Source organism: Neophocaena asiaeorientalis, unplaced genomic scaffold (genome assembly GCF_003031525.2).
Source record: "Neophocaena asiaeorientalis asiaeorientalis breed wild unplaced genomic scaffold, Neophocaena_asiaeorientalis_V1.1 scaffold521, whole genome shotgun sequence".
In the NCBI taxonomy this organism is placed as follows: domain Eukaryota; kingdom Metazoa; phylum Chordata; class Mammalia; order Artiodactyla; family Phocoenidae; genus Neophocaena; species Neophocaena asiaeorientalis.
The window spans coordinates 6,277,401-6,305,383 of record NW_020174712.1 but is presented as its reverse complement, the minus strand read 5'-3'; the positions used below and the strand labels follow the sequence as shown (position 1 = coordinate 6,305,383).

Sequence of the window (27,983 nt, the reverse complement as noted above, 5' to 3'; positions counted from 1 at the left end):
GTTTTCCATAGTAAGGGGCCTTAGTGGCCGTAGTCTTCGTCACTGCGCTTTTCCCACCCTACCCCCCAAATTCTTTTCTGGTGGGGCTCTCGAGGTCCAGAATTTGGGGTGGAGAAGGGCCGGTGAGGAGCGACGCGACTTCGGGGTTGGGCTGTGAGCAGCGGGACTTCAGCTGTCTCGGGTGTTCTTAGAGCGGAAGGGCCGCGGGAGGCGTTCCTGGCTTTGGGGTTTCTACTTGCGAGGGGAATGTTCATTTCAGAGCTCTTCCTTCGCCTCTGCCGTTGCGCCCCTTCGCCATCCCTTACTGCTGGTCCAGTTTGGATGGGCCCAGGGTGGGGATAAACTAAATGCCAAATGAGATTCGGGGAACATCGCTTGCTTTGCAGAAACGCGGGTTTGGGGGTTACGTAGTAGGCCCCGCTAGGGAGGCGGGTCGCCCAAACTTTTCATCCCGCGGCTCACTCCTCAAGAGCTCGCCCTATCTGAAAAAAGAAAAAAGTTTTTTTGACCGATTGGAGATCTGTGTCGTTTGCTCTACGGGTGACGGATCGTGTCTTGGCGCTGGAAGAAGCGGGCTTTCTGGGCGCCCCTTTCACCCCCGCCCCATCGCTGCTTTCCAGACTCCGCCTTCTGGTATTCTCTGGTTACTGGAGTGGGTGTTGTCAAGCTTCGGTGCACCTGCTCCTTTCTTTCCCTATCACCTTCCCAGTTAGAGCCACTGGGAACTATTATAATTCTATTTGGACTGAAAGTAAACTTTGTGTTTATGTAGTTACAGGGTTATTTTTTAATGAAGTAGCCAGCTTTTAAATAAAGAAACATTTTCCTCATCAACGGGTCTGCAAAGTTCTGGAAGTTTTGAGTGACAGGAAGTTAATGACTTGATCAATCTGAAGAGTAAACTTGGGCATGGATTTTTTACATGATGATTACATTATATTCCAGAGTAGGTATTAAGGTATCACACTGTTGTTTGGTAGGATCTTACAAGGTTGGAGGATTTAAACCTGTGTACCACATTGTTTTCCTAAAAGGTGAAAGTAAGGTGATTTTAAAATAGTGATAAATTGGATTTTTCCTTTTCTGTTGATTTCCTGAACATACTTTAGGTTATATAGTCAGTATTTGTTATTCTGAACTTCATAGTGTAATTTACTGAAGTGATTTTTTTTTTTTAAATCATAAACAGACAACAGTTTTGAAGTGTGAAACAGGAAAGGAGCCGTTTCTGAGCTGCAAAAACTAGTTTCTAAACAGGTAACTTGACATCATTATATATGTTATTGGCCTTTGTTTTATAGTTGAAGAAGACCTTATGATGCAGACTGTTATAAAATACCAGTGCGTGTAGTAAACAAACGATCTAGGTTTGTTGCCCTGTATGCTGTGCTTTTGGCATGCCACTTTGGTCTGCCTTCATACTTTTGTTTGAAAAGAGTCATGTCATTCCTAATTATTAAATACTAGAATAGTTTATGCAATACCTTTTTAAATGTCTTTGTCTTCGCAGAATTTCTTCTTCAGCCCATTTCAGTTTGAATGTGTCCTGTAACAACTATTTGGATAGCCTCTTCTTCTGAATTCATTTACTCTTAAGTCATCTTGTACAACTTTTCTATTAATTGGCTGTTTTTATTTTTTATTCACAAACCTCTACTTTTTGAGCTTATTATATATACTATTGATTGAAGTTTTTTTTTTTTTTTAGCTGTCTAAAATTACTTTAAACATTAGTTTGTATGCACAGTGCATTGTCAAATGCTGGTTATGTAAAGATATTCTCTGACCAGCAGAAAAAAGTCAATGTAAGTTCATTGAGGGAAAGTTAAGTAATTGTTTGCCAAGGACCATTCAGAAATTAAATGACCAAAGGGTGAGGATTAGAAGAAATTTTTGTTAGAAGCATTTCAGCAATAATTACTCTTTTAAAAAAAATCTCAGAAAATTTAATTCTATTGTTAAAATTTTAAGGCAGACCATTTTTAAAATATGTTTAATATATCCTTGCTTTCCAGGAAAGCAGACAAATCTTCAGCTCCCTTATGATATAGGCTATCATGAGAAAATATAGATTGGCCATTGATTTATATCTTAATTATAATTCTTGGTATTTTTTTCTTTTAATTGAAAGAGTATAACAATAAAACAAGAAAAGTGGAACTCGGGAAAAGTCAAATGTGAGTTTGTGGATTAGAGTTCTTAACACTGGAGTGTGTAATAGGCATTTGGTAAAATAAAAACAGTTATAATATCAGTCATAAAATAATTTTCCTTTTAACACATTAGAGAAGATGGATAAAATAGAATAAAAATATAGGGCTCTTGAGTTAAACTCATTTTAAAAGACCTTCGTTTTCTCAGTAGGAGATTTGGCCATTTGTTTGTAAAGGAGGCAAATATATGTGAGATTTGGAAAAAATAGAAAGTGTTTGGAATAATCACACTAGGGAATTTATTAAGAAGCCAGAAGGGGTACATAGCAGTACATTCATCTTACAAATTTAATTCAGTGCCTACAATGTGTGACTTAATGGCTATAAAGTACTAGAGATGTGGCAGTGAGCAAAACAGATAAAGTTCCTTACCTCAGTGAGTAAACCTACATTTTGCAAGTGTGAGTGTGTAGTATGGTATAATATACCTTAATAGTGGACACAGTCATTGCCATTTTATAACTATTTGACTGACCTTACCTTTGAGTTAGTAGAAGCAAAGAGATTAGGTAATGAGGTTTATCCAGAATTGAATTCATAAAATGGGCAAATAGTTGAGTAGGCCAAGGATGCTAGCAAGTCATTTTTGGAATGGCTTACTTGGGTTTGTATTTGGGGTTGAGTAAGAAAGTGAGGGTTTAATGGATTCCTGGAAAGAGAAATGATCAAGGGGCTGGAAGTATTCAGCAGGGCCATGAGCAAGTGAGAGAAGTAGAATGCAAGGTCTTAGGTTCAGAAAGAGGGATTTCAGAAGTTCAGGATCTTGAACAAATTATCTCTTCAGAGTAGAAATAGTATTGGAATAGAGAAGATGAGATGGATGTTGGAACTGAGGTCAGAGTTTAGAAAAATGGTTACAGATGTTCAGGTCATGAAAGCAGAGAATGAGGTGCAGAGTGAAACCATGAACCTGTTGTTACCAAGAAAAGTGTAAGGCTGTCTTGGGATGGACAGCAGGAAATGGTACCCAAGATAGGGAGAGATGGATTTTTGGTGGTTAATTTGTTCGAAAGAGGAAGGTTAAGCATTGTTAAATAAGAATGGTCTGCAATTGGTATCCTTCCCCCCCGTGAATCTGAAAGACTAGGAAGAGTAGCATCTTCTTTTAGAAAGGATTTCTAAGGAAATAGTGCTTTTAGAGTGACTTGGGATTTTATTGAATCCAAAGAAGTAGGAGGAATATTTGGGAACAGTTGGAGGATGTATAGGGAGTTTGTATGTAATGGTCCAGTGGAAAGGGATCATAGGAAGAGCTCTTATCAGTAATGAGTATGGGATGGAGTGGCAGTGAAGATTGGGATTGGTTATAGCAGGGCATATAGATGTACCCAGGGAGTTATATGTAATCAGTGATAAGGAAGTGACAGATTTGAATATAAATTGCAGAGAGGGAGAGGTTTTAGCAAGCAGAATTTAATTGACCTCAGGGGCTCTCATTTGCTTTTGTAGAGAGCAAGGATATATTAAATTTTCTTGGTGTGGAAATGCTCTACAGAGCAACTGTACCATAAGATAGACCCAGTGCAATACTTGGTACATAGGTCTAATCAAATTTTTGTTAATTCGAACTGTGTGTTATATATTGTAGTCTATTGTTGCAGTCTGTTCATTCTCCTCCCCCCAATACCTTAAGAGTTTTAGTTTTTTTTTAATTTAAAGAGGGTAATTATAGAAAGGTATCTTAAGTTCTAGAAAATTATTGAAATTTTTAGGAAGTGTCAAATTGAAAGAACCAAGGAAAAGATCTATATGGTTTTTAGGTACAGAGAAGAAATTGAGAAATTCCTCAGATGAAACTAAACAATCACATAATGCCAGAAACTTAGGCATTTTCTTCTCAGTGTCTGTTAAAAGTGCTTAGTATGCTTGTGCACTGCATTAAGACTTTCAAAACAGTGTACTGGGTATCTCCTTTATGCAATTAGTACAAGAAGTACTCCAGACAGTGCAGCCTCAGAAAACTTGTGCAGATAACGTGAAGTACCAGCTTTGGTTATTTTGTGACTCTAAGTAAATATTTAGAAAAAAACTTATAGTTTCTACATTATTTTATTTGGATGAGTATTTCTAAAACCTTGATTTACAGCTGTCAGGTGAGAAGTAAGGTATTTCCGAAGACAGTTATGAGTAATTTAATGCTATTTGAGAAATAATATCTGAATTTTAAAGATTTTAGGAAAAATAATCTTTTTTCTTTTCTTGATTAATTTCTTCTTTACTTTGTATTTTTATTTCAAAGGTAACTTTAGTCAACCATTGGTATTTTCCTGGTAATTAATACTGTGATATTCTACTTAGATATATAATACTTCTCTATAGTAAGAATCCTACAACAGGATTTTCTTCAGAAGGATCAGTCACTGAAAGTAGCTTATAAATTGCCATGGTATTTTTGCATTTCATATCCTTATAAGATAGGGGAACTAAATAAGGCTGTCAAAAATAGCAAAATGAAGCCTATAAATAATAGTTTCAGCTTAGTTTAATAGGTCATAGGATGCATAGAAGTGCTTGTTTGAAGTAGAAGAATTTTACTCTTAGCCCCATTCAGCTTCACATTACCATCATCCATCACTTGTACTAGTTATCTTCCAATGGCTTCAACTTTTCCAACTCATTGTCTTTCTGTTAAACCTGCCTGGCAAAATCCCAACCTTGGATGGATTCAGTGGAGTGTTTATACCAAGGCTGATGAGCACTTCTGGGGGAAAAAAATTCACACTGCAGATTAGTGATACATTAGTGATGTCAGGGAATGTTACTGCTCTCATCTGAGTCCTTAGTGCTGCCCACGTCACTCTTCCCCAGTCTCTCAGACACTGTCATGTTACCCTTGCACATAAATGAGCAATCCTTTTTACTTCACCTCACTTAACAAACTCAGCTTCCTACCACCAAATCTGCTAACCAGCCTGTGTCCAATTGTATCCTTTCTTTTCTTTTGTTTCAGTAAAAGAGGTGTTCCTTTGCCTCTCTGAAGTTAATCATTTTTCTTACACCCTGGATCCCAGCTGCTCCTGGTTTTTCGGAGACCACACAATTTATCTCCTTTGTCATTTGCATCTTCATTATCTCCCTCTGTGAGCTCTATCCCGACAAATTTTAAACGTGCTCAAGATAGCTTCCTTTTAAGGAAACTTCTTCTTGACCATCGCCACCTGCTTTCCTTCACAGGCTGATTCCTTGAAAAAATCACCTCATTACTTCCTTTATTTTTTCCCTTTCCCATCAATAAATGCATTTGTTATGGAATTGATTCTTACCAAGCTTGTCAGTAACCCCCTTGTTGCTAAATCCAAGTGTACACTTCTCACTGCTTTCCTTATATGACAGAGTAACATCTGGCATTCTTATCATACCCTCCTTCTTTATATACTTCTCCCCCTTTCTAGCACATTCTTCTGGTTTTCCTCCTGTCTTTCTGTACCTTCTTAGTGTTCTTTTCCTTTCTCTCTTAAATATCAGTGTCTTTCAAGGTTCAGTCTTCTTCTCTTACTCTTCGTCTTCTCCCTGAGCCTTCTTTTCCACTTTAAGTTCTTTTATGAGTTGATGATTTGCAAATCTCTCTAGCCTAGATTTCACTTCTGAGAGATCAGTATTTGCCCACTAGACATTTAATTTGGTGGACAGTAGGCATCTCAAATATTTCTAAAACTGAACTCATCTTCTCTCAACAGAAACTTGTTTCTTTTCAAATTACTTTGAATGTATCATCCTGTACCTGGTTGTTCAAGCTAGAAATCTGGGAGTCATCCTTTAACTCCTTCCTCCCTGCCTCGTCTCCCACATCATTACAGTCACCAAGTTCTTTGATTCTGCCATAAAAATTTTTCTTGCATTGGTCCTCTTCTCTACGTACCTAGTTTTTTGATTATTGGAAGTCTTTCTATACAAGTAATAGTTTATAATCATCATAAAATAATCAAAAACTATATACATAATTATATTAATGTGTTTACAGAATAAAATTTAGAAGGTAGAGAGAGACCTGTAGTTTTAATGGTGACTTTGAGGTGGTTAGAGAGGTTGACATAAAAAAGAAATGACTTGCCTTTGTTTTCTCCCTTTTGTAGGGCGAGATAGCTACTCCCGTAGAGAAATCAGCTGAATGTTAATACACTGAGAATTGACTCACATGCAATTATTTCTTTAGCTTCATACTGATAATTTTACTTCTTTAGGAGTGTGCCTTTTAAACCATGTTTTAGAAACTTAACGTTAATAGTGTTCAAAGTCATTAGCCTATAAATAGATCCCTAGAAAAAGCTCTTCATTTTAGGGGGAATTCATCATAATAAAAAATGAGTATAAAACATCTCTGAATATAGTCTTAATAATTTATCTTAAAGTAAACTTACCTTATTACTCAACTGATAGAAAATGTAACATACTCTATTAAAAAAAGAAGAAAAAGGGATTTCCCTGGTGGTCCAGTGTGTAAGACTGCATTCTCAATGCAGGGGGCCTGGGTTTGATCCCTGGTTAGGGAACTAGATCCCACATGCCACAGCTAAGAGCCCACATGCTGCAACTAAGACCCGGCACAGCCAAAATAAATAATAAAATAAATAAATATTAAAAAAGAAAATGTAACATACTCTTTTACCAAAAAAATTGGTAAGAGTTTTTCCTAAATATTTTAATAATTTTCTGTTCTAATTTCCATTTTAAGATAAATTGCTTTTAGTAATGTTAAGTATCATTATCACCTCTACTGCTTATGTATTTTTTTGAGCTCCAGTTCTTTAATATTACAGATTATATTAGTACATCTAGAAAAAGGTACTTGTAAAATGTTTCATTTAAATGAGTCATTTCCGTTCACTGGGCATACCTCTTTATGAGTATCAGTTATTTTGCAAAGTTCTTAAATATATTTCTAGTATAAAAAATGATGTAAAATATTGCTGAAAATATATAAGACAGAAAAGAGCAAAAATCACATTCTACCCCTGCAACCAAAAATTGCTTTCATGCAAGCATTTTCTAATATAGTAAAGATACTAACTATATACTTCCTGTTTCTTTCAGATTTTTTTCTCAATTTGTCATTTACTATTTATTCTCAGTATACTTGGGATTCACTTGTATATGAATCAAATCGCTTGAACATAGTCCTTTTATTTCTGCATTCCAAATAAGTAAAATCTCTATTTTTCAAGTCTGTTCTTTTTTCTTGTCTGTTATTTGATTCTTTCATCTTATTTTTCTATTTTTAATCTACTAGATAGTATATTGGTGTTATGATATAAGGCAGTCTTTTTCAATTGGGAGGGAATTAAGCTCTAATGCTCTAAGGCTTCTGTTTTTTACTGTGAATTAATTCCCCTTCTGTGTGTCTGGAATGGTGCTGGGTGTGTACCATCCTTGGGAGAACTGAGAAAATAGTCACTCAAATCATTTTTCTGTGTTTGTGTTTAAGATGAAGCATCCTAGTTTAGGAAGCCTGTTAAAGCTCTAAATAAACTTTTTTCAACATTGTTAGCAAATTGTCCCAACCACTGAATAATCCAATACCACACAATTGTTGTGAAGATTAAATGATAAACGCATATAAAATATTTAGCATGGTGCTTGGCATATAGTGAACAAAATAGATGTTAGCTATAATTACTTTTTGTCATTAAATTTTTTGAATTGGGTGTATTTGAGGATTTTCTTTTTGGGCGGTACTAATGTAACCATATAGATACTTAACGTGGTTGAATATCTTGGGACTAGTTTTCTACTCTCTTGACCTCTCTTGCAACTCTTACTTTTATTTTTCAGATAATTTTATTTCCAACTACTTGTTTATTCTTCCAGATGGTTTTTAGAATCATTCTGTCAAATTCCAAGAAGAATTCCAGTGGGATTTTTCTTGGTATTTAATTAAGTTTATACATTTAGAAAAAATGGTATTATGTTTATAATATTTAGCCTTTTCATTAGGGGACATAGTTTGTTTTTCTGCTTATTCACATTTTCTGTTATGTTGTTTTATAGAATTTAATAGTGCTTCTTATATATGTTTAACTGAATCACTGCTGTACAGCAGAAATTAGCACAACATTGTAAATCAGCTGTACTTCAATTAAAAAAATAATTCTTCTTTACATAGGGCAAAACTATATTATTCCTAGATAATTTTATTTTTTTGCCACTGTTATAAGTGATATCATTTCCACGCAGTATATTTCTAACTGGTTATTTGTGATATTGTGAAGTTCTCTACGTTTTTAAAATGAATATTCTTTAAGAATACCACCTTTTCTCTTTTCAGTATTAATATTTGTTTCATCTTTTTCTATTTTGTACAAACAATTTCAAAACAATGCTAAATAACTAATACGTGTTTTGGTCTTTTATTTAAAAATTGTTTTTAAAGTTTTTTTTTTTTTGATGTGGACCATTTTTAAAGTCTTTATTGAATTTGTTACAGTGTTGCTTCTGTTTTATGTTTTGGTCCTCTGGCCAAGAGGCATGTGGGACCGTAGCTCCCCGACCAGGGATCCAGCCTGCACCCCACCCCACCACCCTGCGTTGGAAGGTGAAGTCCTAGCCACTGGACCTCCAGGGAAGCCCCGTTTTGGTCTTTTGATAGGAATATTCTTCATATCTTATTTTAAGATCATTGGCTATTGGTTTAAAATATACTTCTTTTCAACTCTTTAGAAAATTTTTGAAGTAACATATGGGGCTTCCCTGGTGGCTCAGTGGTTGGGAGTGCGCCTGCCGATGCAGGGAACACGGGTTTGTGCCCCGGTCTGGGAAGATCCCACATGCCGCGGAGCGGCTGGGCCCGTGAGCCATGGCCGCTGAGCCTGCGCGTCCGGAGCCTGTGCTCCGCAACGGGAGAGGCCACGGCAGTGAGAGGCCCGCGTACCGCAAAAAAAAATAAATAAATAAAAATAAAATAAAATAAAGTAACATATGCTCATTGAGTATAACCTTTAAAAATTTTGAATTGCTACGTTTTACACCTGAAAATTATGTGATGTTGTACGTCAACTATACCTCAATAAATTTTTTTTTAAAAAGTAATAAATGCTATTGAAATAAACAGCATGAAAATACACATACCTGTAAGGAAGTACCAATGTATTTGTACTTTTTAAGATTTTTTTCAAATTAAGTGTTGAATTTTATCACTTTTTATTTTGAGATGATAATATTTAACCTGTTTAATGTAATGTATTATTCTAATATATATCCTAGCATTCAAATCCCCGTGGGATAAATCCTGCTTTGTCACGGATGGTTAAAATCCTTTTAATATTATACTCTAGTAAGTGGGAGAAGTTAGGATCTTAGAATCAAAGCAACTTGGATTTGTATTCTTTTATGACATTTTTAGCTGAATGACCTTGACAAAATTAACTGACTTCTTTGCATGTTAATGTTAGTATTAGTAAACTGAAAAACCTATTATAATCCTGATATCTAATGGCTTACCCTGCCCCTTGAGTTACAGATAAAGTTTATCTCACTGTCTCCTCTTTCACTCAGTCCCCCTCCAGCCCAAGCAGTTCCACACCCAGTGGAAATACAAAGTCCTCCACAAGATCATGTAGAAATCTTATTTTCTCATGATCATCTATGCTTCTGAACCTTTGCTTCTACTATTGCTTCTTCCATTTCTCAGCTCTTTGACCCAGGTGTGAAATTTAGTACCTTCCTTGATTTTCACAAAATCCCCACTTTTTTTTAGTGGGGAGAATTTGTGACTTTAGTAGACTATATCAAGATCTAGGGAAAACTATGAGGTAGCAGTAATATAATTTAAAATAGGGCAGTAGGGGGACTTCCGTGGTGGCACAGTGGTTAAGAATCCGCCTACCAGTGCAGGGTACATGGGTTTGATCCCTATCTGGGGAGATCCTACATGCCGTGGGGTAGCTAAGCCCATGCGCCACAACTGTTGAGCCTGCGCTCTAGAGTCTGCGAGCCACAACTGCTGAAGCCTGCATGCCACAACTGCTGAAGCCTGCATGCCACAACTACTGAAGCCTGTGCTCATAGAGCCCGTGCTCCGCAACAAGAGATGCCACCACAGTGAGAAGCCCGTGCGCCTCAACGAAGAGTAGCCCCCCGCTCGCCGCAACTAGAGAAAGCCCACAGGCAGCAACGAAGACCCAATGCAGCCAAAAATAAAATAAATAAATAAATTTAAAATAGGGCAGGAGACATCGCTATGTTTAAATGTTTTTAGCCACTGTATTCTTGGTTTTTATCGGCCATTTCACCTACCTGGTCCTGTTTCTCTCTTGCTGCTTTCTTTTCATCTTGCTTACCATTACCTTCCCATTAAGACCAAACCTTTCTTCATGTTCCATGCAGAGCCATTCTGCCTTCTTTGAATCTTTGACACAAAACAAATGCCCAGGTCTTTGGGGGTATTAGTTTCTTTTCGAAGGGCAGTTTTGGTTCAGCTATTAATAACTTTTTTCCTACCTGATTACTCTACCTTTTAGGATTGTGTTGAATAAATTAAATTGAATAACCTTAAAGCATGCAAGCCAGCTGACACAGTGGATATTCTGAGATTTTTCCTTCCCCTCCCCATCACTTTGGCTACTTAATGCATGCTAATCGTACTATGCCTATGGCAGCTAAATCATTTCGTCTGTGATGTGTAGTTGACAGTGCCTCTTTTATTTCATAAAATCAGCTTTTCTGATATTCTTTCATATTGCTAAGCTTCATGGAATTATTTAAATTACAGTTTGTTTTTATGTGTTAGGAAAGTTAGTTTTCACTTGTTTTGCAGAACATTAATTATAAAAGCCAGTATGGCCACAGGAGGAGGTCCTTTTGAAGAAGGCATGAATGATCAGGATTTACCAAACTGGAGCAATGAGGGTGTTGATGACCGACTCAACAACATGGTAGGATATCTTACTATTGATGGTGTGTCGTTGGCTACTAATGTTAGAATGCAGCTTTCCCCTGACTTAGCCAAGTCATACTCACTGAAACTCTTTGAAAACACATTTTTTCTTGCTGTCCAAGATATTAAATGACCCTAGGCTATTTGTTATATTACTTTAAGACATTTTTGTTTGTAGGTAACCTATCAGCTTGAGTTAGCTTAAGCCAAAAAGGAGATTTATTACAAGGATATAAAGATATTTTATGGAAAACAACTTAAAGGAATATAGCTGGGTTTTAGGAAGGGACTAGGAAAAGCAACCAGAAAGTTGTCAAGAATTACTTTTTCATTACGCTGACTCTTTGCTTCTGTGTGCCTCTGCTTAACACAACTTCTTTTCACAGACTAGTTTTCTCTCCTCTCTGGTCCATGTGGTATACTATGGCTGCCCCTTCATTCTAAAGTTTTCAGCTATGGCTGCAATTATATACTGACTAGTTATCTCTTAGTTCCAATTTGGAATTTTAACATATGATTATCCCAATTTGGATTAGATATGCATCTCTTTTCCAGTCATCTATGGCCAGGATTGGGTGGGGTAAGTAGAACAAGAGGTTGGCAGGAACACCCACACATGGATTGGGGTGGAGGGACAGTTTGTAGAGAAAGGAGTTTTATTATAAAAGAGAAAACTATCCCAAAAGATTTTACTAGAGTAAAACTAAAAGACTCTTCCAATATGGATAAAGTGGGCATTTATACCTTTTTTGTTGAATGCGTTATGTGAGTATAGCTAAGTAAATAAAAATGTTTTCTAGTTAAAATATTAAGCATTTTTTTGGGCTTCCCTCGTGGCGCAGTGGTTGAGAGTCCGCCTGCCGATGCAGGGGACACGGGTTCGTGCCCCGGTCTGGGAAGATCCCACATGCCGCGGAGCGGCTGGGCCCGTGAGCCATGGCCGCTGAGCCTGCACGTCCGGAGCCTGTGCTCCGCAACAGGAGAGGCCACAACAGTGAGAGGCCCGCGTACCACAAAAAAAAAAAAAAAGAAAAGAAAAAAAATTATTAAACATTTTTTATCATTTCGTATTAGACCTTATCATGTAGTACGTTGTTGCCTATAGAAAATAATAGTTATATTTATTGCTTACTATATGCTAGGCACTGTGCTAGCTGTTTTATGTACGTTTTTTCTTAAAAAAATTTTTTTTAATTGAAGTATAATTGCTTTACAATGTTGTATTAGTTTCTGCTGTACAATGAAGTGAATCAGCTGTATGTATACCTATATCGCCTTCCTCTTGGACCTCCCTCCTCCGCCCCCATCCCAGCCATCTAGGTTGTCACAGAGCACCGAGTTGAGCTCCCTGTGCTATACAGCAGGTTCCCACTAGCTATCTGTTTTACACACGGTAGTGTATTTATGTCAAACCTAATCTCCCAGTTTGTCCCACCCTCCCCTTATGTATGTTATTATTAATCGTGTTTTAAAGGTGACACTATTTTAGAGATTAGGAAACTGAGATCTTGGGAAGTTTAATAAATTGCCTGGGGTCACACAGTGGGGCATTTCTTCCTATAACAATAATTGCTTTAGAACACAGGTTGATTCCAGATCTGTCTACCTATATATACTGACTTTAAAGGAGGCCAGTAAAGATATATATAATTTATTTCACTATTCAGTTTATAAATAGTAAGGAACCATTTTTAAAAACGCTTTTGAAAATATTCAGACTGATGCTAGGTTTGGAGTTTGGGTATTTGTATTTGTTAATGACCTATGATAGGAAAGTAATTATTTTCTGAATAATTATAATTTCAGCACAGTTTGAAATTTAGGCTAGGTGTAGTGGAGGGAAAATGGGTTAGTACAAGTAAATAATTGTCTCTAAGACTATGTATTTATGTGAAAAATGTTTGTCATTTAAAATTTTGACCAAAAATTTTTAAGTGTACCAAAATATTTTCCTGATTTGATAGAGGCCAGATTAATCTTTGCCTGTACTTTTTTTTAAAGGATTGGGGTGGCCAACAGAAGAAGGCAAATAGATCATCAGAAAAGAATAAGAAAAAGTTTGGTGTAGAAAGTGATAAAAGGGTAACTAATGATATTTCTCCGGAGTCATCGCCAGGAGTTGGAAGGCGAAGAACGAAGACTCCACATACATTTCCGCATAGTAGATACATGACGCAGATGTCTGTTCCCGAGCAGGCAGAATTAGAGAAACTTAAACAGCGGATAAACTTCAGTGATTTAGATCAGGTTTGTAAATTATTTTAAAAATCAAGTTATGACTGTGGAAAATATTGGCAATAGACTAAGTAGTTTGTCTTAATAAATTTGAGCTGTTTATTTCCTTTTTCTTAGTTTCTGTGCATATGGAGAGAATATTAATCTGTTGTGATGGTACTGTGTTCTTTGGAGGGCAATAAAGTCCTTATTTCTAAACTTGCTGAGGACAAGTCTCTTGGGACTTTATTATTATACTATATGACTAACTTAAATGATTTCATTTTGAAACTAAATTATGCATGCTAGTAACTGAGTAAGATTGCTCTTAAGCAAAAGGGAATATCCAGTTTAGAATATTTGTCATTTGTTAAGTGTGGGATGTGCTGGCTTATCTCAAGTTTAGAATAAAACAGTTGTTTGTATTTACAATCACTGAAATCAAGTTTAGAACTAAAAGCAAGTAGAAATGATAATGAACTCTTAACATTTTACTGTCACATCTGTACTTCATAGAGATAAGTTTTCCAAATATGCATAAAGGTAGATTCAAGTCTGGTATGATGGTGATGATCATATATCATTTAGTCACCTATGTGTTAATTATTGAGCATTTACTGTATGCCGGGCGCTGAGTTGAGTACTTTATCAGACAGTGCTTCACATTGACACATCTTGTTTTTAAAATTTATTTATTTATTTTTGGCTGCGTTGGGTCTTCCTTGCTGCGTGTGGTCTTTCTCTGGTTGTGGCAAGTGGGAGCTACTCTTCCTTATGGTGCGCAGGCTTCTCATTGCGGTGGCTTCTCTTGTTGAGGAGCGCGGGCTCTAGGCACGCGGGCTCAATAGTTGTGGCTTGCGGGCTCTAGAGCACAGGCTCAGAAGTTGTGGCACATGGGCTTAGTTGCTCCATGGCATGTGGGATCTTCCTGGCCCAGGGATCAAACCCGTGTCCCCTGCATTGGCAGGTGGATTCTTAACCACTGTGCCACCAGGGAAGTCCTACATTGACACATCTTTATGTTGATGTTCATATTAATTAACATTGATTGATTGGGTCCAAAGCCTATGTTATATTCTGTGATCAAGTATGACTAGCAATATGAGTTATAAATATGATTCATAATCCTGCTACTTCATTTAGACTAGTCTTGCTCATATTCATCATTTGAATTGTCTGACAGAATGAGGCCTAGGACGTGATAATTGAATTTTGATATTTTACTAAAAGAATTTTGTAGGTCTGAAGCTGTTTTGAATCTTACAGCAAATCTGTTTATATGCACCTTGTGAATCAATATCTGATGGTAAAACTAAGAACATTGGATTTTTTTAATTTTGAAAGATTAATGTTTGTGGGATTTGGTTTCTTTTTCATATATAGAGAAGCATTGGAAGTGATTCTCAAGGTAGAGCAACAGCTGCTAACAACAAACGTCAGCTTAGTGAAAACCGAAAGCCCTTCAACTTTTTGCCTATGCAGATTAATACTAACAAGAGCAAAGATGCTGCTGTAAATCCTCAAAAGAGAGAAATGATTGGATCAGCACAATGTAAAGAGTTGTTTGCTTCTGCTTTAAGTAATGACCTTTTGCAAAACTGTCAAGTCTCTGAAGAAGATGGGAGAGGAGAGCCTGCAATGGAGAGCAGCCAGGTGATAAAACTTCTTTCTTTTGCTCTTTGCTTTCATAAACCTCAAAGTAGATTCATTAAGATTTAAAAAAAATATTGGCTTATGCACATAGGAATTTTAGGTAGAATTAAAGTACTTCTCTGACCTTCCTCATTAATCTATCAGATTTACTCAAAATGGTGTAAATTTCTTTTTACCAAAATGATTGTAGAAATGGCATAGTAAGGTAAATTAAGACTTCTGTTCATCTGCCAAATGCTGTATGGCTAATTTTTAGTGAAGAGCAATTGGGAGCAATGTGATTAATAGATTGCTGTAGAAATTTTTTTAAATGGTTGTATAATTTTTTGAAAAAATTATTTTTCAGAAGTATCTTAATTTTTAAAATTTATTTATAAAGAAATATATAAACAGTAGAGAAATTTATATAAATGTTTGATACGCAGTTTTATAAAATGAAGTTCCCAAGTAATGAAACTAAAACACATTTTGAAATTTTTAAGTTAACAGTAATTGGAATTGTTAGTATTGCCTGTTATGTTTTGATTAAATTCTAAATTTGATTCAGATCTTTTGCATGTATGAATTCACACAATAAACCTAGAAGTATCTTTAGTTATTTGAAATTAAAATCTATAATTATAATTCCCCCCCCCACCCCAAATATTTCCCTTGCAGATTGTAAGCAGGCTTGTTCAGATTCGTGACTATATTACTAAAGCTAGTTCCATGCGGGAAGATCTTGTAGAGAAAAATGAAAGATCTGCTAATGTTGAGCGCCTTACTCATCTAATAGATCACCTTAAAGAACAAGAAAAGTCATATATGAAATTTCTCCAAAAAATTCTTGTAAGTTTTGGACCCTTTAAATAACGTATTGAGTTATTTTTGTAGTGTATCAGTGTACATGTACTGATGACATTCTGATGCCACCCCAGAGGAGTTAATATATTTTCAAAAAATCGTGCCATCCATTATAACATTTTATTGCCCTTTTTAATAGTTGTATGATTTATACCGCTAAAATATTTCAGGCTAGAGAAAATGAGGAGGAGGATGTTCGGACTATAGATTCAGCTGTGGGATCTGGTTCTGTAGCTGAGAGCACATCGCTAAACATAGATGTGCAGTCTGAGGCTTCAGATACCACGGTAAGCGGCTTTTTAGTAATTAAAGTGCTGGAAATGAAGATATAAAGTTTTCCCCCGTTTTTCACGATGATATTTTTGCAGGCATTCCTTAATGAAAAGTTTATCTCAGGGAAGAAACCCTCAGATTGTTAATGCTGTATATATTCTTTTTGAACATGGAAGTTTAAAAGTTTTATTTATTAGCATTAAAAATAGTTTTAATGGTTGATTAATAATATCTGATCTTCAATTTGCAGAAACCTGGTTTTTCTAGTTTGTTTCATTAAGCACAGCTTTACTCATTTTAAGAAGCATTGGGAAAGTTAAAATTCATTGTGGATGTAAGAGCTATAAGTACAGTGTCATTGCTTAGCATGTCGTCTGTTGGAAAAGTCTCCAAGTTAATTTCCCATTGAGGAACCATTTTAAGGCTGTTAGGATTCTCATTTCTCAGGCTAGCTTAGAACGGAAGCAAAACCAGACGACTGATAAACTGAGATGAAAATGGGACAGGGTAGCATTTACTTTGGGATTTATTCCAGTGAGAAAAATACTATAAATTCTGACTCTGCAAAATGGAATGTATCAAAATACTGTCTTTTGGAAAAATAATCAGAAATTTACAGAACTTTGAGGAAAGATTTATAAAATAAACTTAGTTCGTAGAAGTTAGTATGAAACTAGTATACTTTTAAGCATTTTAATTTTAGCAGATGAACCTACAACCATGCATTAGTAAACTTGAAAGCCTGTTATCAGTAATGCCTTTCTTGTGAAAGGATAGCCACGTGTATCTTTTGTGTCCGAGGTATGTTCCAAAGTACCATTCAGCATTAGGAATTTGAGGGTTTGTTTCCTTTTAATATTGACCTGCATAGTTTCCTGTCTGCCTCCTTTCTCTTCCTTGTCCTTCCTGATTTGAAGAGGAAATTTGAATTTTTTTTCTCTCCATTATTTTCACCAGGAGATGCTCAGAGGGCTTGATCCAAATGGTTGTTGAAGAATGGATTCTACTGCGGGGAAATTGTTTTTCTATTTACAGTGGTGCTGGGAATAATTTCTTTCTCACATTTCATTCCAGCAGAAGTGGAAGGGTTGGGGCATGTCGGTAAAGGAATTCTGTTGGAGAGGAGTGGGAAATGATATAGATGATTATTATAACTTATATGCTAGTGTGTATCGTATTCCCCGTGATGAGACTTTCTTTCATATCATTAAATCAGGAAATTTTGAAAGTTAACAACAGCAGAATAAATGTTGAAATATGCTTCAGCAATTGTTGTATAGCTTATTGCCTAGGATATGATATTCACTTAATTATAATAAGCCCAGAGTCTAGTCTATAGGAATTTAAAAGTCTAACTTAAAGTTTTATTGCCACTTGGGGGAGGGTGGATTGATTTTCTAAAAGATGGACTTGTAATTTTTTATATTTATTTACAAGACTGGCTTATATGTTAAACAGGAGTTTGTGTTAAGAAATTAATATGTTACACTATTTAATAAAGGAGGCATCTTTTAGTCTGAGAATTCGGCCGTGCATTGAGGACAAACTAGGGAATTCAGCTTCACAAGAACAGGTTTCAGACATTGACGTTACAACAAGTCCAAAAGGGAAAGGTGACAGACCTCCTCAGAATGACAGGGAACTGAGGCCTAATAGGAAATATAGCCGAAAACGTGGATTTCCCTCAAAGGTATACTTCACAATATTAACTTGGGAAGTCTCTAAATGAGCACCTCTTTTGTTCATATTTCCTCTCCTTTATTTTCTTTTTTGTTGTTGCTATTAACTTTTAAATATGTACGTTAACATGGTTAATTGTACTGTAATTTGCATTAGTAAAATGCTGTCCCTTAGTGACACTTTTTTTCCTTTTCTGCTTTCTTATTCTCCTCTCCATGGATTATGTGTGGCAGCTGTTTTTAATTTGTATTAACAAAGGACTTGAAACTTAATCCATTTTCCTTTTTTTGCTGTTGAGAACTCAAAATATAACACATTCTTAAACCTTGACCATTAGTTGCCTTTTGTTTCTGATATTTGTGTTCATGGATTAAGATGGTATTTTTAAGTTTTGTCTTATTTCCTGTAGTCATTCATTAAAGAAAGAAAAAATAGAGCAAGCAATTAGCTTTCCTGTTTTTTTAATAATGAAATATTGGGTTGGCCAAAAATTCGTTTGGGTTTTTCCCTAACATCCTATGGAAAAACCCAAACGAACTTTTTGACCAACCCAATATTTTTAGTGTTTTTTTGTTTATATTTTTCTTCCCATTGGAAATCCCTTCTTCCATTCTGTTTTTAAAAAAATTATCCAGTTGACTTGTTGCCTGATGTTTTTGCTACTTTTTTCTCCAAAGTTTGCTGTAAATGTTCTTTCTTTTAATTTTCCATGATTTGCATAAAGACACTCAGGAAAGATTTAAAGACAGCTATTTGTGTAGTTCCACTTAAAACAGTTTGAAAAAAAATAGCATTTGTAAAAGTGCTCATATTTGACAGGAGTAAAGTACTATTTTAATAATTGAGTATAGATAAGACCAATTTCCTATGTTTTATTACTAGCTTATTACCTAGGATTAGGCTTTCCTTTCTGTTATGTACATATTTTATATTTTTGTGGCATTTAAAAATGACAAAGTTTAACCTCTAGATATTATGGTGTCTCCCCGCTCTCCCACAAGAGTTTGAAGATATAGTTTGAAGTCAGCTATAGTGATCTTACTATAAAATGTTAAGCAAAAGGTGTCCCAGTTCAACAGAATAGTAAAGTAGCTGATTATTTTTAAAACTACTAGCATTGGAGGAGAGAAAGTGAATGGGGGAAAATAGATCCTTTGGAACTTAATGTTCCTTTCTTAAGTCTTCTGAATAGTGACAAACAGAACTTGAGTTGACAGTTACTACAGCATAGCATCTTCCAGTTTTACTTTTTTCCCCTAAGGCGTTAGGTTTGCTTTTAAAAACCACTTTCCTGTTTTTAAGTTTCTTTGAATAATGTCCTTATAAATATTATTTTCTCTTGAACTTCTTTCTGGAGTTTAATTTGATTCTTTTTAATCTTTTGATTCTTAGGGCCATCCTAGGGTAGTTCTATCAGTACTGTGTTCATAAAATGATTTCATTTTCTTAGAAAAAACCCTAATTCCCACCGACTGACTTTATTCTTTCTCTGTTATGCAGAATCTGTTGTTCTCCCCACCTACCTTCATTCCCTCCTTAACATCCTTTCAAAATGTAGTATTCTGTTAGAAGACTAGGGAAAAAAGTTGGTGTCTTAACTGAGGTTCAGAGCTTAAAGCAACCTTGTGAGTTGCAGCTTGATAGGAGATAATTGATATTCTTGAGTTGCCTACAAGGGCAGAGTCCATTTTATGAAATATTTTATAGACACGATGACGTTGCATAATTTTTAAAAAGAGCTTTCCCTGAATACCCATGCCCTCATTGTTTTCCCATACTCATCTTTCCCCCACACTTAATCTCAGCTCTTAGAGCATTCATAAGCTTTTAAAAATACCATCTACCCATTTTTTGCTATCGTTTTTATCATTTCTAGTTACTTCATGTGAGCTAGATTTGTCTCCCGAACTAGACTATGCTTCTTCAGAGGTAGTTTTAAATACAGAAGACATAGTCTATGGATGTAATTTTGGGGCAGATAGTATGATGTGAAAAAGCACTAACCTAGAACTTAGAATCTGATTTCCCCTCACTGTGATATTGGATAAATCACAGCTTTATCTTCTCTGGGCTTATAGTTTCTCACCTTTCAGATGACAAAACTTAGAATACATATTAACTGAAGTACTTTTCAGCCATAAAAATATATTTGGATCCATGAAGAATTATTGGAAGAACATCAGTTGAGTAGAGGAAAGGAAGACTTAGGGTTTTCTGAAATGTGTTACCTGTATGCAACTCGAGATTTCATGCTTAAGTTATTTTTTTTAATTTGTAAACTAAGAATGTACTTACTGAAAGTGACTCAGAACGTTTAAATGAAAATATGTGTTTGAAGGATGCGTATAGTCCTGGCCTCCTTTTTTGGATTTCTATTCCATGCACCATCTTCTTGCCATGTTTTTATCCCCAGGTATTTTTATTACCATTTTCTCATCTTCGCTTTCTTTATATTTGATTGTAGTTCCACCCACCTCCCTCAGTTCATCTTTTCTAATTATTAGTCTGAAATGTTATTTATGTGGATGCAAAAGTTACTAAGCAGTAATAAAACTCCACTAATTTCAAAAATTGTTGGGAATTCATCTTTGGATTATGAAAAATCTGAAGTTCAGAATTCTTTATAATTAGAGTATTAAAGTTTTGCAAATAAATGTGACTAATAAGGATTAAAGTTCTTTTTAAAAGTTTGCATTTTAAAGGGTAAGAAACCATAATATTAAATTGTTTAGTAATTTCTTCAAAATTAGATAGCTTTAAGGTTAGCTTGAGGTCTAAACTATTTTTGAGGTGGGAGGATTATGAATTAGATGGAGATAATGCATTCTTGATGGTTTTCTTTTATCCTAGATGACTTTTTGCCTTATTTGTGTAATGTTTCTTTTCTTAGTCACTTATCACTGATGCTTTGTTCGAGTATTTGATTGATGTCAACCTGGAGAGATTTCTCCAAGTTGTTCCACTGAAATCTGTACCTGATTGGGTTTGGTTTTATATTTTACTAGTGACTTTGATGAAATTAATTTGGATCAGATCTGAGATGGCTACCTATCTCAGATTGATAGTTATCTCTCACCCTTCAAATTATTTTTTCAAGATGTAAATAGTCTTGAAATGAGCAAGAACTAAGAAGATGAATTTTCATAGCAATGAATGTAATGTTAACTAGGTAACTCCACTTGTATAAGATGGGAGAGAACTGAGTAAATTGTACTTGATTTGAAAATGGCTTTAGTTTATTGGAAAGTCTCCAGTAAATACTAGCTTAACCAAGGTACATTATTTCTCTTCCATGTTCGTAAAGTCTAGTTGGCCAGTCCTGGATAGAGCACTGACCTGGCTTCTCTGATACCTACATCAAACATTCTAACTGTAGTCTTCTACTTCCTATTTGAGCTTCCTTTCTTTGAGTTCTTAATTCTGAGCCATGTAATTATTTTTATTGCTTGCCAAGTTATCACAGTTACTCATTCTTATTTACAATACTAATGAGTCCTACTTGGGGAGGTAAAGAGAAGAGGTTTTTGCAAAGTATTGTTAAGGAATGTTACCCAGAAGGGAATTTCTCTGGAGCCATCTGTGTTCTCCATAATTTTTCTTGGAATCAAATGTACATAGGGAGAACAGATCAGTTCATTTTTACTTTGAAAAGAAATCACTGAGGTTTATTTTCCTTGTTAACTTTGGTCAGAGCCAGGGGAGATGATTCATTTAAAGTCTCCAATTTGGTAGCAATGCAAATTTAAAATTGACTATTTCTAAGTTAATAGAAATATTTTATGTAAATATTAGCTAAAATCATTAAACTTTTAAGATACAGAAATTTTTAAAAGGCAAATCAGTGATGAAAAATACCATTATGGTATACAGTTCATGCATAATTTGTCTTATTTATTGTTTCCAGGTTGTATTTAACTTTCTCTCTTTGATTAATTGACTTCATTTTTTCTGGTTGGGTTACACTTGAATAGTTTTAAGATTAACATTTAAAATTTTATAATTCCTTATAAGTGGCACCTATTTAATCTGTTCCTCTTTTAGGCAAAATGTTATCTTTTGGGGGGAATTTCAAAGTAACTTATGTCCTCAGACTCAGCATTAAATGAGCATCTTTTGAAAGAAAAAATAGTAATGATATCTTTGATGCAAAAGATAATATTTTTTCTTTACTGTATGATAATATAAAGTGATGCAAGTAAATTAAAGTCTTTCACATCAAATAATCAAATAAAAAGTATATTTTTAAAATTTCCATCCGTAGTTAGAAAATAGTTGGTTTGTTTTTGTTTTGTTGGTTTTTAAACATCACTTCTAGGAATGGGGCAGAAGAGTTTTTTAGTCTGGTCTATCTCCAGGGCTACTTTTAGGGCATTAGCCTGGTATGATCTGCTCTTCCTTTTCTGTAAGGCCTGGCCTGGATCCCTCATTCGTGTGTGTGTGTGTGTGTGTGTGTGTGTGTGTGTGTGTGTGTGTGTGTGTGTGTGTGTGTGTGTGTGTCGGCCTTCCTGTCTTCCTTTTTGTATGCCTTTTCTTTTATTTTCTTTTTGTTAATTCTTCATGCTAAGCATATGCATATGGTCTTTTACCTTGAAATTACCTAACTACCTAACTCTTAACATGACAGGCTGTCTCTGTGTCATCATTTTCTTTTTCTTTCAAGTCTGTATCTAGGGTTGTATATTTAATACTAGTTTATTATCTATGTATGTACCTTGCCGTTGGTAGTTGAAATAGGAACATGGATTTTAAAAGATATAAGTGTTGTTGGTTTTATTTTTCAGGCCAGAGATCCTCAGCAGGAGCCTATGGAAGAGATAGAAAATTTGAAGAAACAACACGATTTATTAAAAAGGATGTTACAGCAGCAGGAGCAGCTGAGAGCTCTGCAGGGACGACAAGCTGCTCTTCTTGCTCTGCAGCATAAGGCAGAGCAAGCTATTGCTGTGATGGATGATTCTGGTATGCCGCCATCTTAGAATGTTGTTATAAGTAAGGCTCAAAAATAATGATATGATTGCAAGGTGGATGCTGGTTATTATATAATTAGATCTTGATTGTTGTCTAGTTTAGAAACCTACATGTGAGGCTTACCCTGTCCTGTGCTTTTCTCTGGTTATGCAGAAAAGGTTGCAGGGACAACTCCTGGTCATCATACTGTACCGTGCAGACAGCCAGCTCGCTCTCCTTTTCATCAGAGAGTACCCTTAAGAGGTAAAAGGGACAGGATGTAGTTTTGTTTTTGTACCTCAAATTTATAGGGCTCTTGTTGCTTATATTTCTGCCTTTTGTACTTTATTTAACTAGGATTGCTGTACTTTGCTTGCCTGCCAAGGAAGGGTTAAAACCTTAAGTGAGGCAGTGAATAAATGTAAGCTTCTGTGGCTTCTGACATGAGTAGTGAGGTATCCAATTGTATGCACTAGTTCCTTTGAACTAAATTTATATCCTATCCAGTCTCCCTGAGACTCAGAAATGTTCTTTTCTTTCTCCTTCTTTCCCTCATAGCCATGTATCACTTAGATGGAAATTGTATTGAATTCTTTTTTTTTCATTTTTAAAAAAATTTCAGCTTTATTGCGGTATAATTGACATATAAAATTATAAGATTAATAAAGTATACATCTTAGTGATTTAAGTTTTGTATTTTTGGATCTTGTTTAAGAAACCTTTCCCCATCCTTTGTATTGAATTCTTTAGTATTGAGTCTAACTTTATAGTTTGTCTTGTTATTGGCAAACCTACGTGTTTAATTTCTCATTAAGTTGAAAACATATTGTTACTTATTAAAACTTAAAGCCAAATTATATTTTCTAGTAGTCTGTCATTACAGTCTTATAATAATTTATCTCCTGTGAGCTCTCCATTTTAGGTCCTTACTGTGGTTACTCAATTTATCGTGTTGTCCACACCTAGCCCACTGGCTCAGCCTTCTGATCACTGTTATATGTAATTTAATTTTGCATTTTCATAAGGAACTTTATGACTTGCAAGTAACTTACTCTTTTGTAATAATTATATAGTCGTATAGAATATATATGGTATAGTATATAATAGTATATAATATGCAAATTTTCATCCCCATTTTTCCCTTGCAAAATTCAAATTATCATTAGCTGTTAGATTTAGGAAAAAACAAAATATTTTAACAATGACAAATACAGTTCGGTTAATGACCAACTTTTAAAATGTTTTTCAAGATTGGAGTATCAGATTTCAGAGACTTTCTTGTGATAGTTGTGTTATTTCAAATAGTTATATTTACGTCATCTCATTTGATCACCACAAAACTGTAGGTTAGTCGCCAGGGCTTTTTTTATAATTCTCACTTTAGAGAGAAGGAACTCTAACACAGAGTTCGTGACTTGCCTAGGCTTATATGGAATTTTAGTAGAATCAGATTTCTTGAGTTCCAGGTCATGGGTCTTCTATTTCTGAATATAAACCTTTATTTTTAAGTAAGCAGGTAATCTTTCTTTCTTTCTTTTTTTTTTTTTTTTTAATGTACTATTATGAGACAAGCACCAGGAGGAGAATAAACAGGAGTTAAAATTTGAATTTATTTTATGTACTATTTCAAAAAGAATTTTAGGTTAACGATTGAAAACAGATTTTCTCTTGCATTTATGAGATTTTGCAGGAGAATACTGATGAAAAAACAAACTTACAGTAATTGTCATGGGAAAGAGTGTTCCTTTAACCATTTAACTAGCAAGTTGTGTGTTATCTAGACTGTAATTGCTTCTTTTTTTCCCAAGTACTTTGGACTGGATACATGAGAATCTACCCTGCCCTGTAATTCTAATTTCTCATTGAAAAAGCTAATATTTTCCTTCAAAACAGAAACAGTTTATAGTCATTGTCTCTTTTAGAGCTGGAAAGATAAGCTTGGGGTGGTTGAGTAATAGAGAGTAACTATTATGAAAATTGTCATCAGAATACTGCCTTAGGAAGATAAAAACTGTGGTCTTTTAGTATGACTCGTATCACAAGCAACTCCTTCAATAAATTATCTGTTCTACAGTAGGGGTCGGCAAACTATATATAGCCAGCTGGATTTGGCCCACTGCCTGAAATAAGATTTTATGGAACCCAGCCATGTCCATTTGTTTATGTATTGTATATAGTTGCTTTTGCCCCACAGTGGCAGAGTTGGGTAGTTGAGACAAGAACTATATCTCCACAAAGCCTAATATGTTTACTATCTGAATCTTTAAAAAAAGTTTGCCAGCCCCTGTAGTAGAACATTGATTCTGTTGGGGAGGTGGGGATTGAGACTGGTCAGAATTAGCTGTGCTTTTTCAGACGAACCACTTTGCCCACCACGCCTCCAACCCAACCTGGTGGACCTTCCCACACCCGGACTCTGTTGAGTCACTATTCTTAATTGGGATGTAACAGTATCCCTCCTTGAATGTTGGGAAAGAAAAAGATGAACCACTATACTAGAGTTTTGTGAGTGTCCCTTTATTTTCAGGTTAGATGGAAACTTATAAAATGATTGGTTGACAGGTAAATCTGAGGGTTAACTAGTTTCAAATTACGTTGAGATTTTTAAAATTTCTTTTTTCCCCCTAAATTTCTTTTTAGCTTCTCAGAAATTAAAGTGTTGTTTTTTATTTATTTGCTTTAATGAATTATTAAATTATTTGTTTGAATGAAAGTTGTTAACTTCCTTTCCAGTTGTAACAGAAACTACAGGTAGCCTATCTGGAGTCAGTATCACATCTGAGCTAAATGAAGAATTGAATGATTTAATTCAGCGTTTCCATAATCAGCTTCGTGATTCTCAGGTAACTTCATTTTTTTGGTATACTGGATTTAAAATCACATTAACTAAAGCAGTGCTTCGCAAACTTTACTGAGCATACATATCACCTGGCATGATTGTTAAAAAATGTAGATTTCTGGTCAGTGGGATCCCCCCACCTCCAAAATTATGATTCATACATTTGGGGTGGGCTTCCCATCATGTGATTCCAGTGCTGGAAGTCTCGGGACTATGCTTTGGGAAACACTAATTTAGAGGAAATACCTACTTTGAATGAAGTGATTAGTGAAATTTCCCCTTTGTATGCTCCTAGATGACGCGTTCTTATTTCACCTTTAAGATTGTTAATAGTCACAACGTTAAACTTAAGTTAGTGTGAATCTATGCTGTTGCAATGTTTTACTAACAGTTTTAAGGAAGCTTTTAAGTTTAGTTTCAGAGTTAATAAGTGTTATAATTTGATGACCTTTGTAAGTAATGATATAAATGCAAAATTTCAGTCTGTTGAGTGAGAAAGGGTGAATTAGTACCTTTCCACTGGAGATGGGTATAATTGACAATGCATTATCTTCTGTCTGCTGACCCAAGTTTAAATGAAAGAAGATGATCTAACTACTTTGGAGAGTTGTTTAGCAATTTCTAGTACATTTTTCCTAGTGACCCTGTTCAAAAGGAGATGCATACAAGAATGTTCATGGCAGCATTGTATTAATAGCAAAGCAGAAACAATCTAAATGTCCATGAACAGGAAAATGGATTGGTAAGGTATGATATATACATAGAGTGAAATCCTATAACCGGTTACAGGAAATGAACCAGAGCTAATGAATGAAAATGCAAGTTTAAGAAGGATACTACGTAGCTTATGTTTTACAATGTGTAGAGTGTGTTTTTTTTTTGTTTGTTTCTTTTTTCTGCGGTATGTGGGCCTCTCACTGTTGTGGCCTCTCCCGTTGCGGAGCACAGGCTCCAGATGCACAGGCTCAGCGGCCATGGCTCATGGCCCCAGCCGCTCCGCAGTACGTGGGATCTTCCCGGGCCGGGGCACGAACCAATGTCCCCTGCATCGGCAGGCGGACTCTAAACCACTGCGCCACCAGGGAAGCCCGCAGTATTTTTTTTTTATGGATACCTTCATAGGTATTACAAAATAAAAATACGTTTGAGAATGGTAGGTGTCTAATTCCAGATTGTGGTTATCTCGAGAGAGTAATGGGGTCAGGATTTCTATGTATAAAGCTTTAGCCATTATCTGTAATATATTTCTCTTAAAGAAAGAATTGATGCAAATGTGGCAAAATACTAAAATTTGACTAAGCTCAGTGCTGGTTACTCATTATATGATTCCCTAATCCTTAGTGGATTTTTTAAATGTTTCATAAATTTTTTTTTTTAGTAGCAAAGAAGCGGTAGGAGAAACTGATAGGTTAAGAAGTTAAAGTTTATGATTGTGGTTCTAAAAAGATGACAAGAGAATGAGGTTTTTGAAGGTTTATTCTATATAAAATATGGCATTTGTAGCACTTAATTTAGATCCAGTTAATAACATCCAGTGAATCCCTACTGTGTAGTTACGTGTGTCTATAAAACAGTATATATATACTGTTACATAGATATGGTGGCACATCAAGGAATAGTATGTATATAATTTGGGAATAGGAAAGGCATATATACTTACCGACCAGCACAACCTACACAAATGTTTATCTCTTTTTATAAAGAATATTTATGTATTTTTGGGACTTCTCTGGTGGCGCAGTGGTTAAGAATCCACCTGCCAACGCAAGGGACACGAGTTTGATCCGTGGTCCAGGAAGATCCCACATGCTGCGGAGCAACTAAGCCTGTGGGCCACTACTACTGAGCCTGCACTCTAGAGCCCACGAGCCACAACTACTGAGCCCACATGCCACAGCTGTTGAAGCCCGCGTGCCCTAGAGCCTGTGCTCCACAGAAAGAGAAGCCACTGCAGTGAGAAGCCTGCACACCACAGCTAAGAGTAGCCCCCGCTCGCCACAACTAGAGAAAACCTGCATGCAGCAACGAAGACCCAATGCAGCCAAAAGAAAAAATGAGAGAGAATATTTATGCTGTTTTAATATATGATCCATTTTTAAAAAAATTTTATTTATTTATTTTATTTATTTTTGGCGTGTTGGGTCTTTGTTTCTGTGCGTGGGCTTTCTCTAGTTGCAGCGAGTGGGGGCCACTCTTCATCGCCGTGCGCAGGCCTCTCACTATCGCGGCCTCTCTTGTTGCGGAGCACAAGCTCCAGACGTGCAAGCTCAGTAGTTGTGGCTCACTGCGGCATGTGGGATCTTTCCAGACCAGGGCTCGAACCCGTGGCCCTTGCATTGGCAGGCAGATTTCAACCACTGTGCCACCGGGGGAGCCCTATTTATGCTTTTCTTTTCTTTTTTTTTGCGGTACGTGGGCCTCTCACTGCTGTGGCCTCTCCCGTTGTGGAGCA

At 35.7% G+C, this 27,983-nt stretch overlaps 1 protein-coding gene across 23 annotated transcripts in view; it reads left to right on the top strand.

Moving 5' to 3' along the window:
• Positions 1 to 27,983, top strand: part of PCM1 (pericentriolar material 1) — a 90,193-nt gene that overhangs the window by 943 nt on the left and 61,267 nt on the right. For 11 of the 23 annotated variants that reach the window (XM_024759888.1, XM_024759882.1, XM_024759887.1 and 8 more), the window contains exons 2-10: positions 1,190 to 1,257; positions 10,963 to 11,080; positions 13,084 to 13,329; positions 14,680 to 14,949; positions 15,607 to 15,777; positions 15,963 to 16,079; positions 22,527 to 22,704; positions 22,867 to 22,956; positions 25,426 to 25,535. In XM_024759888.1, coding sequence (XP_024615656.1) covers positions 10,985 to 11,080; positions 13,084 to 13,329; positions 14,680 to 14,949; positions 15,607 to 15,777; positions 15,963 to 16,079; positions 22,527 to 22,704; positions 22,867 to 22,956; positions 25,426 to 25,535 — 1,278 coding nt within the window. In that variant the 5' untranslated portion in view covers positions 1,190 to 1,257; positions 10,963 to 10,984. Of the gene's footprint in view, positions 1 to 884; positions 947 to 1,189; positions 1,258 to 10,962; positions 11,081 to 13,083; positions 13,330 to 14,679; positions 14,950 to 15,606; positions 15,778 to 15,962; positions 16,080 to 17,516; positions 17,756 to 22,526; positions 22,705 to 22,866; positions 22,957 to 25,425; positions 25,536 to 27,983 lie in introns of those variants that run through there. The other 12 variants (XM_024759899.1, XM_024759892.1, XM_024759898.1 and 9 more) reach the window with 7 other exon arrangements.